The sequence below is a fragment of the Macrobrachium nipponense genome, chromosome 10, assembly GCF_015104395.2.
Source record: "Macrobrachium nipponense isolate FS-2020 chromosome 10, ASM1510439v2, whole genome shotgun sequence".
In the NCBI taxonomy this organism is placed as follows: domain Eukaryota; kingdom Metazoa; phylum Arthropoda; class Malacostraca; order Decapoda; family Palaemonidae; genus Macrobrachium; species Macrobrachium nipponense.
The window spans coordinates 51,915,478-51,934,730 of record NC_087204.1 but is presented as its reverse complement, the minus strand read 5'-3'; the positions used below and the strand labels follow the sequence as shown (position 1 = coordinate 51,934,730).

The window sequence follows — 19,253 nt, the reverse complement described above, 5'->3', positions numbered from 1 at the left end:
CAGCTCTCCAGAGCCTCTTTTCAAATTCTTTTGGCCATCTTGTGTTCATAGGAAGATATAAAAACTTCATGCTGTACACTATTTGGGTATATACAGTAAATAATAATACTTGTGAGAAACTACATACAGACTTTCAATTTACAAACTTTTGAAGCTGCAGTCACTGATGTCTGTTTAAATAAGCGCAAAATTGAGAAATTTTGCTGGAATTTCAGATGTGGCAGCAGCATGTAAGGTTCATTCATGTCCCATGCTTTAAGTAAACAATTTTTTTAGTAGGCTAACTACACTGCTGGATGCCTAGGCTAACTTTTGTAGGACTTCCAAATAAATTGAAATCAACAAGCTCTTAGAATAGAATTCTTTCATATGCAGAGGACTAAACTTTATTGATTGACTTTTGAAGTCAAGACATTTCTTTCTAAGAAAATTGGACTTTTGACATCTTTTTAGCTACCTGATGGAAAGTTTATTTCTTTTATGTGTGATCAAAATGTTTTTCATTGACTGTTGATTCAATTCACTTTAAGCCATGGAAATGCATTGCACTTCAGTGTTATTGTTTTATTGTTTGTACTGTACAAGTAAATGACAAATATTTCATGATGGTGGTTGGATGTCCTATATTAATATTGCTGTTTGATGCACTTTAACTTGACAGGAAGATTGAAAAATTAGAATGCAAGTTGTTTCATATAAGAAAATAATGTAAGAATTTTCAAACAAATTTTTTTTAAAAGAAAACGGATGTGGCGAGCAACTTGCATATCTTTACAGAATCCAAAACAATATTACATATTTTTTATAGAATGCAAAACAATATTAAGGCTTAGAGGAAACAAATTTTATAAAGACCAGTTTTGAAATAATTTAAGCTTAGTTCTTTGTGTGCACTTGTAAGCTATAGCTCTTGTTGTTTGTTGCTTTCTCAGTAGGAGTCACCATTGCTAAGTGCATGCAGCAGTATTTTCTTTGAAGAAAAATACTAAATACAATCAAAGTACAGCAGCACTTTCTCAAGCAGATGCTAAAAGAATCTGGGATGTTAAATTTTTACAAATATCCATTATCAGATTATTTTTCATGGACGTGTAGACCATTGTAATTGGTTGGCTATAAAGTGGTTATAGCATTGTAAGATAATTTAGACTTATGCTGTACTGATGTTAATGTTAACATAGTAACTATTTTAAATGTTGAAAACATAATGAGATTCTGTGAGTTACCTACATGTATAGACTATGCCGAATTCTTTTTCTAATCAGTGTAAAAAATTTGAGAGTATGTCATTCTAACTTTGGGTCCCATATTTTAAACATACTCACATTTTTATTGTTAAGGTACTGAATATTTTGTAAGTGCATTTCTTTAAGTCATGAAAATTTGCAGAGACATTTATTCCACATGCTGAAGTTATAGCAAAATTACTCAAGTATAGGTTTGTTAAAGTGAGGTGCTACATATTTATTTTGCTTTATGGATATTCATTTCTTCTATGATATCAGTCTTTTGGAAAGATTCTATAATTGGTATACTATAAAAAAGTTCAAATAATTTTCTGATTGTAGCTAAAGATAATGTGTTTTACAGTATGAAGTAAATTCCACAAAGTGAAAAATTTAAAAATAGCTGAAGTACTATTGACATTTTCAGTAGATTTATTAGAAGCATATTTAGTAGATGGTGCTTTGGAGGTGTTATTGTGCTGTTGCACAGATTGTTTTGTGACTGCTAATGAGTTTTGTTTGTTGCAGATTTGTACTTTATGACACCTGTGTGTATTTTGGGATTTTAATGCTGTGAATATTATGTATTTAAAAGCACAACAAGGCATATTTGAGCTTCTTCTGTAGCAATTAGCTTTAAAGAAATGTATTTAATGCAATATCATAGTATACTGTTCCAGTGTTCTATGATTCTTCGTGTAACTGTACAGTTACTAAAGTAATTTCTAGTTTCTTACTTATTATTATATTTAATATACTGAAATCAACTTTAATATTGTGTAAGTACATACTACTCTGATAACGTACAGTGAATCCTCCATATTCACAGACTCATGTATTCGTGAATTTCTCTTTAGAACATATACCCCATATTTGTGGAAAATTTGCCTATTCGCAGTATTTTTATACTAGAAATATCCACAAATTCCTGTTTTTTTTATTAATTTCATCATAAAATGCATGTTTTGTGATAAAACTTTTAAAAAACCAGGTATAAACATTTTTAGTGGGGTTTTCTTGAGTTTTAACTTACAAAATAGGCAGTTTTAAGCAGTTATGGGGTTTCAACTATTTGCAGACTCTAGCTATTTGTGGTGGGGTCTGGCACCCATCCTCCGTGAATACAGGGGGAACACTGTATATAAGGAAATCTATGGCCAAGATGTTATAAAAAATTTTCATCATATATTTTTGCATCTTAATGTAGACACTTTCATTTCAGGCCAGATTTTTTCCGAACACTTTGCACATGCAGTTCAAGTTGCATGAATTTTTGCTTATTTATTTCACATCAGCACCACTTTGCATTATTATATAACCATATCAGCAAACAAAATACTCGTCCATCCTGTAGAAGTTATGGTTTTGACTTTTTGTTCTGGTTAACTACCTGATATGTATTACATAATGCCAATATCAGTTAAGTTGTTCCAGTAGAACCAATAATACCAGAGTCCTCTCATGGTTTGTCAGCTGGGCCCTTATTGGTCATACATTGTTAGCATCACAGTGTTTAATTATTCTTATTCTTCATCTTTGCAGTTTGAAAGAAGATTATGAGACATGGAATTAAAACTGTTGCTTAAAAATTTATGATTTAATATGAACTATAATTTGCACATATTCTAATGGAACAAGATAAAAGGCCTCAAACTGAATAGGCATGCTGTCTCAGGATAATGTATTCTTTGTTTAAACAGCTCACAGAGAATAAAATTGTGACATTTTAATACAGTTGTTACTTTTGATTAGACTGTTCAAATAAATTTATATTAAATATGCAGAAGTTTTGAGAATGTTGAATTACTGTATTAAAACCATTATATATTGTAAGTATACACCATTATGCCAAGCATGCAAAGTAATTGATGTAAGAGTGCCCTTATCAACTTTTCTTCCTTCAGAAAAATCATTTACACTGAGAATTGTTCAGCATGCTCCACTTATTACTGATGTTGAGATGATTACTTTTTTAAAGTATTCTCAAACTTACAACAATGAATACAAATGCTGTAACTGCAATTTTGAAATGTTCAAAGATACTGCAGTACTATTGGGTAAAATGCAAAAGATTCTGTTAGCACACCTCATTATAAACAGTTATAAAAGACCACCAAGTTGCATTTCTAGACTTTTAGGGCATGATTAAAGGGTTAGTTCTTAAATGAGAGGTAGCTTAATAGAAAAAGAAGAAAAGGAACAGATGAAAAGTAAAACGAAGATACCAATGTCCTTGGGCCCAAGGGACAATGCAAAGAACCTTCAGTACCATCTAAGGTGCCAGGCAAGGCTCATGGTAAGCAATGCTTCTCAGAAAGAAAGGCTATTCAGCAACTCTAGAAGTAAAGACTTTTAAGGAGAAGTTGCTGCAATCATTGCCAGCCCCTGTAGACCCTCTTCCCTCAGTCTGTACCAGGGAAAATGGAAGTTCTTCATTTGTTGGTGCAGTGAGAAGAGCCCCCATCCCCTCAGAGCAGTTGTGAAGGATGTGGCGGAGTTCCTTCTTTTCATGCGTTTGAAAGAGCATCTTTCCTTGCCCCCAATTAAAGGCTATAGGTCCACTCTCTCCCAGGTATTCAGACCTGTCAGTGTCATGAGAGTTGTTGAACATAGTTAGAAACTTCGAAAAGAGTTGCTCTCCTCGAGAATTGAAACCCCTAGAATGAAGCATCACCAAGGTTCTAGCTTCACTGAGGAAAGCGCCCTGTGAACCACTCGGAAGGCCTCAGACTGGAACTTAACCCTAAAATCAGTGTTCCTGTTGGAACTGGCATTGATGAAGAAGGTGGGCAAACTTCATGCCCTCTTATACGACAAGACCCACACCCATGGATGGATGTGTTGGGTTTTACCTTCTTCCCAGAATCTGTGGTCAAGACACAGAACCTCTCCACATATGAATTGAGGTTTGATGGTTGTTCCATTCCCTCGCTTAAGTACTTTGTAAGCAACAAACAGGACGGAATGGTGCTATGCCCAGTTAGAGCTTTGAGTGTACCTTCCCCGCCCCAGTCAGGACTCACGACATCAGAGGAATAGGTTCGTCAGTGGCATTTAAGAAGAACCACTTGGTAGGATAGGTCCTCCAGGCCAGGGTCTGGAAGAGGTAGATGACTTTCACTTTTTCTACCTTAAGGATATAGTACATAGCACACAGTCCTGAGATACCTTCACCTTGAGTCAATTAATGATGTAGAGCCCTACAGGAGTTCTACTGGGAGGGAAAGTGAAAGTGAGTACACTAAATCAACTTCCCTTACAGTCCTTGGGGTATTAGGGGTAATGTCACTACATGTTTACCTGAGAGATCGTCCTCCCACCTTGAGGTAAGGCTCCATTTATGAAAGCATAAGTTTGTGTTCATGTCGGAACAAATACCAAATTGAAAAGAAATTTGTGTTTTTCCTAATATATGAACCTGCACATTCATATAGGTAAAATTATTCTCCTTGTCCCACACCCACTCCTTCTAGGAGGTTGAGTGGAGCTGCAATATGGGCTGTCTCATACAACGGGAGAAGAAGGTTGCATCAGGTCAACCCATGTGACCTAGGTAGTGTTAGGATTTTGTTTTCATAGATGAGTTGAGAACAGCCGAAGCTAGGTAAGCACGGAGTACTCCATACGTATATGAAGGCATTAGTTTGTATGTTGGGAAAAATACAAATTTCTTTTCACAAGTTTGTGGAATATTGGTGGAAAATAATTACCAATAAATTTTACCCATAAAGCATGTTCTGGTTAAACTATTTATAATAAAGCAAATATTTTGGCAGTGTCATGTAAAAAGGGATAGTTCACAAATAAGTTGTTAAATCTAAAGAACTTGTAAAACAATAGAGTACACAAACAAGACGATCTATTTAATAAATATTCAATACACTGTAGAGCTGAAATAAAATTGCAAAAGTTTATTTAAAGGCTCAAAAATGTTAGTATGATCATTTTATTACACTATCAGTGATTTAGGCATACAATTCTAGTTGTAATTGGAAGTGTAGAAAGATAGGTAAAACTTTTCAACACCCCTGTAATTTATTTATAACTTTGTCATATTTAATTTTTACTACACACCTAATTTGGGTATCGCAATAGGTTAGTCAGTTTGGGACATACTGTATTAAGGCTGTGCATCCCTTGACTAAGCAATTCTGAAAATACTGATTTTTAATTACTATGTCCATATTGTTGCCCTTATTTTTATGAATGATTCACGTGCACTTGACATACTAATGAGTGTATTTTTGTATATTTGATTTAAGTATTTTAAATTGGTATTTATTGTGTGGCAAGTATTACAGTTCAAGCCTATTTATTTCCCATTGATGGGTAGACACTTCCAATCCTGTTTTCATTTCATATTATTGCTTATGCTCATGCTCATGACATAAGGAGAACTTGAATGTTTATTTCATATGGCTTAGACCAAAAATAAATATTCACCGCTTGACAAGACTTTCATTGAAATGTATTCTCCGCCTGTAGAAAAAATACATGATTAAGAGAGAGAGAAAGAGATTATTTATGTTCTATGTGATTCAAAGAGATAGCCTACTTCTTTTCTGTATGTATATAACTATTTTGTAATACCTCAGATGCTAACTGTTGTTACAAAATTACAGAACATGTTTTCAATCAAAACACGAGGTAGACTTCAGTTAATGAAAGCTCTTAACTGTGATTACCTAACAAGTAATATATAATTGACATGCTGTAATATCACAGCGAGGCCTTAGCACAGGCACAAAAGCAAATTGGAAAGTGCTACTTCAAATAAGAAATATAAGAAAATTTGTAGGGCACCTCTCACATCTTCCCCTGTGGAAAGAGGAATTTAAAGAATAATAGGCTTCAATAACACCACAAATTTGTATTAAGAATGTGCTGTAGCATGACTCACTTGGCAAGTTTAGGGAGCTCTGGATGCCTTGTTGTGTTAATTTCTGATAAAATTTTACATTATTAGTATTTACAGTGATGAAGGAGTTGGACAAGATAACTTGAGTGATGCTGGTGAATCCAATGGTGGGTTTGCTCTCGTTATAAATGGACATTCCTTAGTGTGGGCTTTAAATCCCAAGCTGGAACTCCTTTTCTTGGAAGTTGCTAGCCAGTGTAAGTATCATACACATTATATTACTATTGATATCATATCCAAGTAAACTATCAATTGAAATATGGTGCAATAAGTTTTATGGTTACATTTATGATTTGTAATTTGATCCTTTAAATCGTCTTATCAGGTCGTTCTGTTATATGTTGCCGAGTAACTCCATTACAAAAGGCTATGGTTGTGGACCTGGTTAAACGTTACAAAAAGGCAGTGACATTAGCTGTTGGTGATGGTGCTAATGATGTTTCAATGATCAAAAGTAAGTCATATTGTTGACCATTCAGGTCATGAGCATTTACAGAGTTTTAAGAATTTTGGTGTTCCTTAGTTTACTATGTAAGTTATTTTTTATGCTGATAGTATTTTACAGTTGATTTATTAACTATGTAAGTTATGTATTTTTTTATGCAGATAGCATTTTATAGTTTATCTATTTCAGATCATGAGATGAATTTTTAGATTTTCTACAATTGTATCATTCCACTTTTTTTATTGTCGTTTATGAAATGTATTATATTTTTCAGCGGCGCATATAGGTGTAGGGATCTCTGGTCAAGAAGGTTTGCAGGCTGTGTTAGCGTCGGATTACTCTGTTGCACAATTCAGATTCTTGGAAAGGCTATTACTAGTGCACGGGCGTTGGTCATATTATCGGATGTGTAAATTTTTGAGATACTTCTTCTACAAAAATTTTGCCTTCACTTTGTGCCACTTTTGGTTTGCCTTTTTTGTGGCCTTTTCAGCCCAGGTAAGAAAAAAATTTGCTTGATTTGTTAATGACTTTTTCAGTTACTTTTACAGATTATAAATGGTTTCGTTGCAGATTTACTTGTTAAAGTTATGAATGATCACTGATGAAAAATTGATGTGAAATTGCTGTTTTTATAGTATTTTAACAGTAAAAATATTTTAGCTGTGTGTAAGCCAAAAAGTTTTAATACAGTACTTTTGGTTCATATTATAGTCTAAGTACTTGAAATTTGTATGAATTTTTATAGTACTAATTAAATATTTTTTGCCATGAAAAAATTAGCCACAAAAATATCTTTATATGAAATTATTCTGTTCCCAGCATCCTCTTACTTCTATTTTACCTCTTTTTAAAGTTAAAAGAGAAATAAGCCCCTGTAAAAATGAGCTTGATAAATGTGTGGAAAGTGGGAGGAAAAAGCATGGAATATATGGAGAAGCTATCTAGAAAAAATAAGCCATGGCAGTGTACTGAAGGTAAGATATAAGGAGCGGGCACAAATATAATCGATAATGACAGGGAGCAATATAAATTCTGGTGGAACAGCAGCTAAACAAGACAAAATAGAGTAGAATAGACACTGAGAAAGATGAAATGTAAAAAGATGTGATAAAATTTGGATAAGTAATTGAAAGAGTGATGAAATTGTTCTAGAAGAGAAATACATTAAATAGTAATAATAGAGATTAAGATTACCATTGAAATGAAGTTGAGGACAGTATAGGAACAAAGGCAAGAAATCTGGAGAATGTCATTAAATATTGTGACAGAAGTACCTCACTCAGAGGCAAAAGTGGTAAATGGGTGCTTAGGAATTAACAGAGTTGGTTATGAGAATGTGATGGGAAGATATAGCTTGGGAAAAAAAAACTTAAGATGGAGGCAGCACTGAAATACTGTCTGAGTCAAGACCTTAGTTACAAAACAGCATATAAGAAGCTCAGAGATATTCATAACATACAAGTGTGAATGTTAAAAAGAGAGAGATTATATTGTCATGAAAGTGAAGCAGTATTGTACTGTTATGCCAGGTGGTGTGGTCATCACAACATAGACTGATGCTAGCTTGTTTGGTAAAAGATAAAAACTGAAGAAAACACTGAAGAAATCAAAGAGTAGTGTCACAAGACTGTCAGAAAATATATATCTAAAAAGTGGTTGGTGGTAACTTCAGAGAGAAGGCATACAAAAGATAATAGAAATAGTATGGTTTCACATCAGTGAATGAATATAGAGAAGATGAAGAAAGAGGCAAGTAAAAGAATAAAAACCATGATGTTGAGCAATGAAAGATAAAATATGTGTCAAGAAAAAGTCACTAAATATTGCATCCAAAAGTGATATGAAGAAACCACTGAAAGAATACAAACAAAAGACACTAAAAGAATGATGCTGAGTGACATTAGGGAAAAAATTGAGAGGGAGAGATATAGTGGTCGAATCAAGGTGTACAAGGGCAGTTGAAAATAAGACAGCCTTTGGTCTGTGGCAGAGGATAGGCAGAGAAGAGGATTAGATGCATAAAGGGAAAAAGAGGAGTGAGAATGGCAGGGAGCTCAGGCAAAGAGAAATAGTTGTGTGGAATAGAAACAGAACTTGTACAGAGCAGAGGGAATAATTTTCAGGATTGCAAAATGGCTGATGAAGGATGGAAAAGATGTGGAAAAGGCAAATTATATAGAAGGTAGAAAAGTAGAAAATATTGGTATATAGAAGATAGAAAGGTAGAAAATACTGGTGGAATGAAAGATACTTTAATGATTGTGACATAATTTTAAATGTTTTCTGAATAAAATGATTGATACAAACTGGAGAATGTTAACAAGATAGAGGGACCAATACAAACTATTACATATTAGAGGCTAAAAGAACTTTGGAAAGATGAAATGTGGAGAAGCCTCTGGATCATTTCAAATAATTTGAGTATACTAAAAGCCCCTTGAGAGTTGTTCATTGTCAAGGTGACTGGAAAAGTATGTGAAAACTTGATAAAGAAAAATATATGATCAGAGGAATGGGGAAAGGCATGACTAGTAATATTTAAGTGACAAGGTAATGCAATACAGTTTGGAAATTACAATGAAATAAGATGCTTTGAGTATGCCATGAAAATATTGGAAAAGTTACAGGAAGAAACATTTAGAAAATATATAATATTAATGGTCACTTTGGCTTTATGCAACAGAGGCATTCTTTATAATTAGGGAAAATTTACAAGGGGAAGAAATAGTGCCATGTATTTATAGATCTAAAGTGGAAAGCAATTATGGGGTATTACTAAGGTAAAGGGTACCAAGAGCTGATACTATATGCAGATGAGTGGCCTATTGTTAATATGTAGTAGAATTGGGGGAAGAGATAGTAGAAATGTTAAAAATGTGGAGTAACTAGGTGGAGAGGATAGGATTGAAAATCAGTTCAAAGCAAATTAGTAACAAGTAGCATAATGTGACTAGAGAGAAAGCAAAGGAAAGAGCAGCCAGGATGTGGCCAAGTGGTTGCTCCAGGAAAGGTAGGGGTATGATCTTGGTACATAATGTGTGTCTAATGTAATTGATTCTGTTGCAAGATACTCTGGATTACAAAATATGCATGAAGTGAGAGATTTTCAGGACTTGAAGTACATAAGATGACCCAAGGGATAGGAGACCATTGTTGTGGTAGGACATCAGGTCTCAGAAGAGATAAAAAATTGGTTTTACCTTGGAGACAGCATGGACTGTGGATATATGGGAAGGACAGTAAAAAACAAAATAGTAGCTACAGTGTGGATGGACTGGAAGAGATTGCTGGACTAATGGTAGATAAAAAAAATTGCATTAGTAAATAAGTAGAGCAAAGATGTGCACGAGACTTGCACTCAGTGCAGCAGAAGCATGGACCATGTCAAGGAAAATGGAGGAGAATTTGAAATTATATGATTACTGAGTGCTAAGATTCATATCTATATTGCAACTGAAAGATCGTATTACAAATGAGGAAGTAGCCAAGTAATTTGGTGTCCACACCTGGGAATTAAGCTGAAATCTCAGATTGAGATGATTTGGAGATGTGGTGAGAATGGATAAGAAATATTTAGAAAAGTAATACTAGATATGGAAGTAGGCGGATCAAGTCCTTGGTCAGATAGGAATTAAGTGGGAAAATGCACAAGACAGAGGAGAGTAGAGAGAACTAATGCTTTTTTTCTATTAAAAAAAGCATGTACGCTTGTAGGTTTCTTTCTGAACTGGTGGAGTTTGCAGTTAATCACAAAAACAGTTTCTCTTCCAATTATATTAATTTACAGAAAATTCCATTCCTCCTATATTTGTAAATGTTGAATCAATCATAAGTTTCTTTCACAGAAAACCTTTGGAACTTGTATTTACTTAGCAAATTTACTGATAAAACCATATGAATTCAAGGAAACATACGAAAGAAGTCTGACACAGAAGTGAATTTAAATAAGATCTAGTTAAGGAATCATGTTTCTTGAAGATATTGTCATTGTTAAGCATCATGGAAAGATGATGTTAGAGAAGGCCAATACTATTCCTGTTGAAAACAATAATCCTTCTGGCCTATGAAATATAGTCATACATCACATACATATATGGAATTGGTTACTATATGTGTACTATAGAGAACGTGAGAGATAACTGTAGCTGAACAGATTCCTTCTTCAGAGATTATGGCACCAGTGTTTCATGTAAAGAAGCCAGAATTTAGAGAGACTTCAAAAGGGTTCTTCTTGGACATGGAAAGTCTGTTTTACATGAGTAAGACAGCAAGAGGATCAGTTAGAGGATTTTACAATAGGTGACCATGTTACAGCATTTGTTGGTGGAAAAGAAGCCCTTAGTAAGTCAGATTGGCTGAGGAAACCCTTTTAGTAGCTTATAACCCACGAAGATACTAAGATAGGAGTTACTAAGATGAAGCTAAAACATCAAAGAAGGGACTACTCAATGATAATTCAAAGTAATTTACGCAATTTCACAATAGTGCGAACTTTTCATTGGAACTTAACTAATTACTATCATTCACGAGTTCTTCACAATAGCGCAAACATGTGCAGAAACACTGCAAAACCCTGCAAAAGTGTTTATGTTTAATTTATTATGTAAATTTTTAAGTTTTAAAACCTTTATGTATAAAATCTTTATCAAAAATACATTATTTTTATTTTTGTACATGCATAAATATGATACTAAGGTAATTACAGCACCTACAGTTAGTGCATATATGTACCTTTACAAGATGCAATACCTATTCACAAAGTTACTGCACTTTTCAAAGATGATATCCCTTCAGAAACTTTGTTTAATTTCTGAACCATTATAATTCAAGTTTTCATGCTTTTAAGTGTAAGATCAGTATGAAGATTCTGTCTATGCTATTTATATTTTTGAAAATATGTACATAGGCAGTACGTAATTCTTAGTGTTTGTCGCTATATAAGAGCTTCATGATCAACTAGTAAAACATATCAGAGACCTAACAGAGTTGTCGTTTTGTGAAAATTACTATCTTAACCTGGGAGAAAAGTACTGGTACAATCTGTATGTACTATGTTACATAATTACAGCACATACAGTTAATGTACTTTCAGAAGATGCGATCCCATTTGCACTTTTTAAAGATTATACCCCTCCAGAGCTTTACCTCACGTGACATACGTGTTTCTCTCTCTCTCTCTCTCTCTCTCTCTCTCTCTCTCTCTCTCTCTCATCGTCTCTCTCTCTCCTCTCCTCTCCTCTCTCTCTCTCTCTCTCTCTCTCTCTCTCTCTTTCATAGTTAGCCCTCACACTAGTACGTACATGGCTTTAAATTGATAGAATTTTACCTTCACCCTCTGCAAACATTATGGATGTACATACATGTTTTCTTTATTTCATTGAGTTGTGTACCTACCTAGTGACGCTAAGAAAACTTCTTTTACTCTGAGGGAAAAAGAAAATGCCATAACATGAATTAGGGGTAACATTAGTATACATATGAAAATTGATACGTATGCACGTAGCAGTTATGTCACTATTATTACGCCAACCAGGTATGTTCGGGGTTTTGCCGAAGGAAGAAGCTAAATGGCAAGGGACCTCTGGTAGTGATTCCCCCACTCGCTCCTTACTATACCGACACTTCTATAAGAAGTGAGCGAGCCATTTATCTTGGCATTATATTGTTTCTTTTTTCTCTAGGATGAATAGCAATATTTATTCTTCAGAAATAGTATCAAAGGAACCATTTCACAGGGCGACACAGGTCGCTGCCCAGAAATAGATTTTTCCTTCGTCAAAATCCCTTTATTACGCCAACCAGTTATTTCTTTTCTAAGGGTAATGTATTAAACTAACTTTGAAATCAAATTACAGTAACTTTAATTTCATTTAAAAGTTAACTTAATACTTAAGAAACATGATATAGTCATATTTAGTGTTCAAACTAGAAGTAAGCATTTATTAGCATTTTTAGAGACCATGCCAAACTTATGTGAAACTTCCCGTTACGCGAGGGTGTCTGGAACCTAACCTCGTGTAAGTTCGGGGTATTACTCCATTCCTTGAATAGACTATTTATCATGAAGATGCCATGAAGGTACTAATGAGAACAATTAGAATAAAATCAATTCAAATTTTGAATCATATGTAAATACCACGCAAACTGAGTGTACGTGCATGCTTCAAAATGAATTTTATATAGTCTCACCTTCCAATTCATCTACTTCCTTAAATAGTTATGAATTTTGACATTGATGGCGACAGCCTTTGCAGCAATTACAGCTGACTAAGTGTAACAGTTCATCTGGAGCTGAATGATTAATAAAAGGCATTGGTTTCAGTCCAGTTCCACAAGATTACCACCCCCTTTTGACGGGAGAGATAGTTGTCATGCTAATTTTGTACTTGCAAGAACACCCTAAAAGAGTACAAGCAAGCTCTATCATTTGTTGGTGGCAGTGTGAGAGATTAAATACAGATTTGACTGACATTTTTCCTACTGTTCTCTTGTATTCATAAAAGTGAAACATATCCAAGGTTTGACATCTGTCAGCTTTCACTGCTCCATTCACATAAAGGAGGAAAGCCTCACCAGCTTGGGTCACTTCATCTTTAGATGCTGCTGGGTTATCAAATACAGAAAGTGTCACGCAAGTCTTGCCTATTCTTTAAGATATTAAATGACTTCTTTTTCCCTTCTCATACATAGCCGATGTTGTGTCACATGTGACTGCATGGAGGAACAACAAATGCATTTTTGTTCTTAAGATTTGATTGTTGGTTCTTCTGGGTAGCCTTCAAATACAACAGTTGTATCTTTGATGTAATGTTTGAGAACATAATCTTGCAAAATATCCCAGCACATAGCTGGCCTTGGCCACACAACTTTATGAAGAAGATGACCTCAATCCATGACATACCTATATTCATCTACAACTAATCCCTCCCAAGGTCCACAAGATTCTAGCATAGTTGCTAATGCTGATTTGTTTCCTTTCCTCATTGAGATGTCATTAAACAGTGAAGGAGGCTTGGGGGCCAGCTCATAGGTCGTATAATTGGCTAGTTCATCATCTTTATGAGCACATATAATTCTGTTGAATAGCTGTTGAGAGTTCACTGCAACAATATCTTTGTGAACTCAAGTCCATATGTCATTGTGTACTGATATTGACTGCACTCTATATTTTCATTTCAGGTGTATATCTGAAAAATGTTTGCCATCTCATATCATACATTTCTTTCAGGCAATTGATTTTGCTGTCACGGTTCACTGAATTATCAGCAATTATTCCTGTTCCTAGAGATACCAATCCACTAAATGCTTCTTGAAATGAAGAGTGAGATTCCAGCCTGTTTTTCAGTGCCTGAAAATGGTTTCTCATCATGAATTTGGTGTGAGTCTTGCAATTCAACATGCTGTTCTCTTGTTGCAGAGGATACACCAGTAAAGCTCTCCAATGCTTCACAAATTTGTGTGCTTGCTGGCATTACTTTTATCCAATGAGCTAAAATACTTCAGTAATGCCCCTGCCATGCATAAATACTCAAAAGATTTAAATCCCTTCATCAAAAACTGCTCGATTATCATACCCTTACATATTGCAGACCAGTAACAATTGCTTCGATGCACTGTGAAAACTCCATTTGTGGTCAGTTCATATTCTTTCTCTGGCATTGTATAGTTCAATATTCAGTCATTTGTGGCAAATAGATCTGTGCTGCTTTGGCATAATGTAAATGTCCTGCAGCATGAAAATGTGGAGGCATCTCTCTCACACAATACAGGTGCAAATCCCATTGTCCTGTATGTTCAGCCCTCACAAAGAGCTTCATTAGGGATACTTGTTCATGATACAGCGACCAAAGTTGTGCTGTGCGACTCAACCCCTTCTTTTGGTTAATGATATTTAACAGCTTGTCATTAATGTCCTTTAGGATGTCATTGTTTAGGGTGTCTTCAGCATCAATTTTATGGGTCAGTAAGGAGTGAAAAACACTCAAGATTGCACTACATTTTTCACTATTCATACCGAGATGGCCTAGAACAATTTGTGTAAGAGAAATCTGTATAAGAAAGTGAGCATGAAGGGCATGGTATTTAAAACAAACATGCTGTAGTCCTTCACATGTGTGTGTGTTTCATATTATATTTATTTCTTTGTTATATCAATTTAAATATTTTTTCTATCTTTTTATTTTAAGATTTAGATGTTAGAATAACATAATGTTTACTACATAACTGTACACAAGATGTTTGTGTGATATAGTTCATTAATATAAAAAAACTCATACTTTCATATAGGAAAAAAAATTTGTGATTATGGGAAAAAAATTGCAATAGTTTCTCTCACTGTAATTTCTGAGCTCATTAGTAAACATAATGCAACCATTTATAAAAAGACATTACTGTTCAGTACGAATTGAGTGGAATCCTACCAAAGTAAGGCTATATTTTAATCAGAAAAACAAGTTACTTTGTTCATACGCGAACAAACCTTCGGTCTTAACAATAGGATAATTTCCAGTGCCTAGCTGGATCCAGTTAATAAACAGATGAAAGCAAGGAATCTTGTGATATCTGGCAACGCATGTGTAGATTGGGTGAAGAATAGTCAAAGGTCATTCACCTACGCCAACGCGTCAGTCTTTTCCCTAACTGCCTGGGCGAGTGTAGTGGTTAACCTCTCTTGGCCTTTACCCGGTTCATTGCCCATTTCGCTTGTGTTTAGTGTGTGTGTGTTTGCTGATATTATGCTTTTTCTGCTCCTTCTCGGCCTCGTCAACGTGTGTGCCCCGGAATTCCAGGTTTTCCATGTTCTCGTTTTTTGGCTTCAGCAGCGACTGATCCCCACATCACATGTAGGAGGTGCCGCTTTAATTTTTGTACTACAGTGATCCCCTGTATTCGCAGGGGATGCGTACCAGACCCCCATGTGAATAGTTAGAACCCGCAAATAGTTGGAACCCCTTAATAATGCTTAAAACCACCTATTTTGTTAGTTAAAACTCAAGAAAAACCCACTAAAAAATTTTATACCTGGTTTTTTTTAATAGTTTTATCATAAAAAGTGCATTTTATGATGAAATTGATAAAAAAAAACAGGAATTTGTGGAGATTTCTCAGAACAATACCGCAAATGCGCGAATTTTCTGCAAATAATGTGGGGAAACGTTCCCGAGAGTAATCCACGAATGTGTGAGTCCGCAAATCTGGAGAACGCAATGAAGGGGGGTCCACTGTATAACGAATCTTTGTACGGAATGCCGGGCATGGCCTAAAAAGCAGTGGAAGTCGTTTTATAGCAAGAGAGAGCACCGGAAAGTTTCGACTCTTCCTTCTTGGGAAGGTTTTTCACCTCATCCCAATGCTTCATCTCCTGCAGTATCAATTCCTTCCTTTTCTTCCATTGATTCGTCGCTGGAAGTATCGGGAGGCCATCGGCCTGATTTTTGTAATGTCGCCCCTTCTGCTTCGGGAGTTAATTATATTCTCGGGATGGGGGAGGCTTTTTCATCATTCTCATTTATTCCAGAGTCGTAGGCGTCCAAGATGGCGGCGATTTGGAAGACGCTCGGGCTAGAGGGTACCCCGTCCTTCGAGGGGTTGCTTGCACACTTTTTGGAGGCTCGCTACTCCCCTCCTCAGGCTGGCCAGACCATCCCCTCCTCATCTTTGTGGGTAGCCAAGGTCAGCCATCTTGTATTGCTCCGCCAGTTTCTGTTGCTGCTTCTTCGAGTCGCAGGGAAGCTGTGGCATCAGCCCTGTTGATGATGTCACGGGATCCGTCGTTGTGTATTCCTCCGCCAGTGGCGTCTGATTCCCCTTCACACTGAGGGGAAGGCATGACGTCATCACCACTTGTGACGTCACTCCCAGTCGTCTCCTCTGCACTGCCTATCTCAGTCGTGACATCATCTCTGCCTCCCAGTTCGCTACATCTCCCTTCCATGTCATCGGAGCCTTCTCTTGCAGATCAGTCTGAGGTTAGTATATGCCAGGCAGTGCTTAAGAGGTTGGACTCTCTTTTGGATGATAAGTTGGCTGCCTTGTCGGTTGGGAGGATTGGAAGGAAACACGTTGCTTCGTCCCTGCCTCCTACGAAGAGATCGCTTAAGGAACCAGTACTGTCTTCCTCTCCCTCTTCCCCCTCTACGCCACGTCGGCGTATCAAGTGTTGGAAGGCTAAGGACTTTGCTCTTTCTTCACCTACAAGGGAGGAACAACGCGGACATATTCCCAAGAGTGTTGGTGTTTCGGAGAGTGTTAGTGTATCTTCCCTTGTGTAATCTGCAGCAGCTGCTTCGTCCTCTGCATCGAATCGCAGCCGTGTTGCAACCTCCCCCCAATCCGTGCACATCGCGAGCGTGTTGCAACCTCCCCTGTCCGTGCACATGATGCAAGTGCTCCTTCTTCTCCAAGGCCTATTCGTCGCCGTAAGGATCTCAAGGCGCCTATCAAGAGGTCGAAGGTGGTGAGCGCGAAGTTGGTGCAGCAGGAGTGTTTGCCTGCCCCCTCTGGAGGATTCTCCTTCAATCTTGAGTGTTCAGAATTCCTCTCAACTCACGTTCGTAAGTCTGCCACGGCCGTGACCATTCACAGACATGTTAATGAATCATCTGTTGGAGGAAAATGTAGTGATGTTCCTAGTGTTATAGTGGGTTCATCTCGGGAGCCGACGCATGGACCCAGCCCAGACAGGTTAGTTGGTGTTTCGGGTGTTTGGCTGCTGATCCTTCTGTTAATTTTAATGGGGAAGGTGCCTTAGAGGAGCCTACACATCCTTCTCGTCGTCGGTCTCCAATGCTGGAGCGGGAGGAGGGCGACACGGAAGAGTTTTGTCTTCCTTTTCGGAAGTGGTTGATCTCATTCGTGGGTTCAACAATTTGGAAAGTAGGTCTCAGGCTCGGTCGTCTTTCACTCCTTCTTGCTTGGAAGCCTTGGTGGGAGCTACGCAGGATCCCAAATCATCTCTTCAGCTTCCCTTGTCGGGGCACGTCCAGTCAGTCTTGCATAAGGTTAACGCCTCTGTTTCGGACCTGGACAGTTTGCTTCGCTCTAGGGGCTCTGCCAAACTACTACCCCCTCCTCTCACGAGGCATGGGAAGCACCATGCTACGAACTCTGCTTTTTTGATGTCGCATCATCTTAACCCAGATGTTATTTGCCTGAAGCCGGGATTGACTTTGGAGCAGGTGAGGTCGGTGGCTTCGTCCTTGTCTCCGCAGGATGCCTCAGCATTGGAGTCTATGGCAGCCTCCATGTTGCAGACGGTTTCTTGGCTGGACTTCTGGTCTACGGTCATTGCCAAGATAGCTTCTGACAGGTCCCCAGCAGGGTTGGTGAGTGCATCCTTGCTTGCCAGTCTGTTGCAGTCCGGGGGCAAGGCGTTTTCTTATGTCTCACCTCGGTGTTAATTTATGGGCTAACCTTCTGCTGATTAGAATGCGATAGACTGGCGTCAGGCTGACACCAAAGACAGACTGGTGCACCAGGCCGTGTCTAAGTTGGAGTCTCGTCCTTGGAGACGTCCGGCTCCTCCTCCTTCCCCTGTCCAGCAGCAGTCAAGAAGATCGTCGCCTGGTAGGCCGTCGAGGAATTCAAGTTTGGCAGGGCCTTCCCTTTCGACTCAGCCTAGGTCAGAGGATCAACGTCCTTTTCACTCTCGTTCCTTTAAGCCAAGAATGGGCCCAAGGGGCAGAGGTAAAGGGGGCCGTCAGTAGGTTAGGCACCTGTCCCTCTTCTGTGCCACGGGTGGGGGGGATGCCTGGCGGGCCATTGGGCCAAGTGGCAGAGTTATGGGGCGGAGAAGTGGGTGGTAGATGTCCTTCAGGTGGGGTACCTACTGCCATTTGACTTCTCTCCTCCTCTGTCGGACAACCGCAGCTCAGGAAGGCTTATCCTCCAGATTCTCTGAAGTTCTTGGCTCTTCGGGAGGAAGTGCAGAAGATGCTGGACAAGGATGCGATAGAGGAAGTGGTGTGTCCGTCTCCGGGGTTTTACAATCACATTTTCTTAGTGCCCAAGGCGTCGGGAGGATGGAGACCTGTAATCGACTTATCCACCTTGAATCACTTGATCAGGAAGACACGGTTCAAGATGGAGACCCCGCATTTCAGTGTTGGCAGCCATGAGGGAATGTAACTTCATGCTGTCGATAGACTTAAGGAACACATACTTCCAAATCCCTGTTCATCCAACGTCCAGGAAGTTCCTTTGCTTCTCTCTTGGGGACAAGGTCTTCGAGTTCAAAGTCTTGTGCTTCGGGCTGACAGCAGCCCCTCAAGTGTTCACAAGGGTCTTCTTTCGTGTCAAGTTGGGCCCAGGCCCACGGAATCCGTTTGCTTAGGTACCTCAATGATTGGTTGGTCTTGGCAGTTTCCAGGGAAAAGCTGCTGCAGGACTGGGATCGTCTAGTCATTTTTTATTTGTGTCTGGCCATTTCCCATGTTGGTTTTCTGTATATATAACAGCAATAACTACTTTATTTTTCTAGATATGTCAAAACTTGTATATATATATTTGAAAAGGAGATTTTGTTTCAGAACATTTGGTCATACAAACACCAACTCTGTGGAAATTGTTTTTGAAAATATTTATGAGATTAATTTCACTATTTTTATTCTCATTTTATATAAAAGGTCTTAATTTCATAAAATAAACTATTTGTCCCTATTAA

The 19,253-nt window shown here is 37.6% G+C and overlaps 1 protein-coding gene across 1 annotated transcript in view; it reads left to right on the top strand.

Moving 5' to 3' along the window:
- The window catches only part of LOC135223612 (phospholipid-transporting ATPase ID-like), a gene marked incomplete in the record, with an annotated part of 252,267 nt that overhangs the window by 177,367 nt on the left and 55,647 nt on the right, over positions 1-19,253 (top strand). Inside the window, 3 exon segments of the mRNA XM_064262219.1 lie at positions 6,193-6,341; positions 6,470-6,598; positions 6,864-7,087. Of these exon segments, the coding sequence (XP_064118289.1) occupies positions 6,193-6,341; positions 6,470-6,598; positions 6,864-7,087 (502 nt within the window).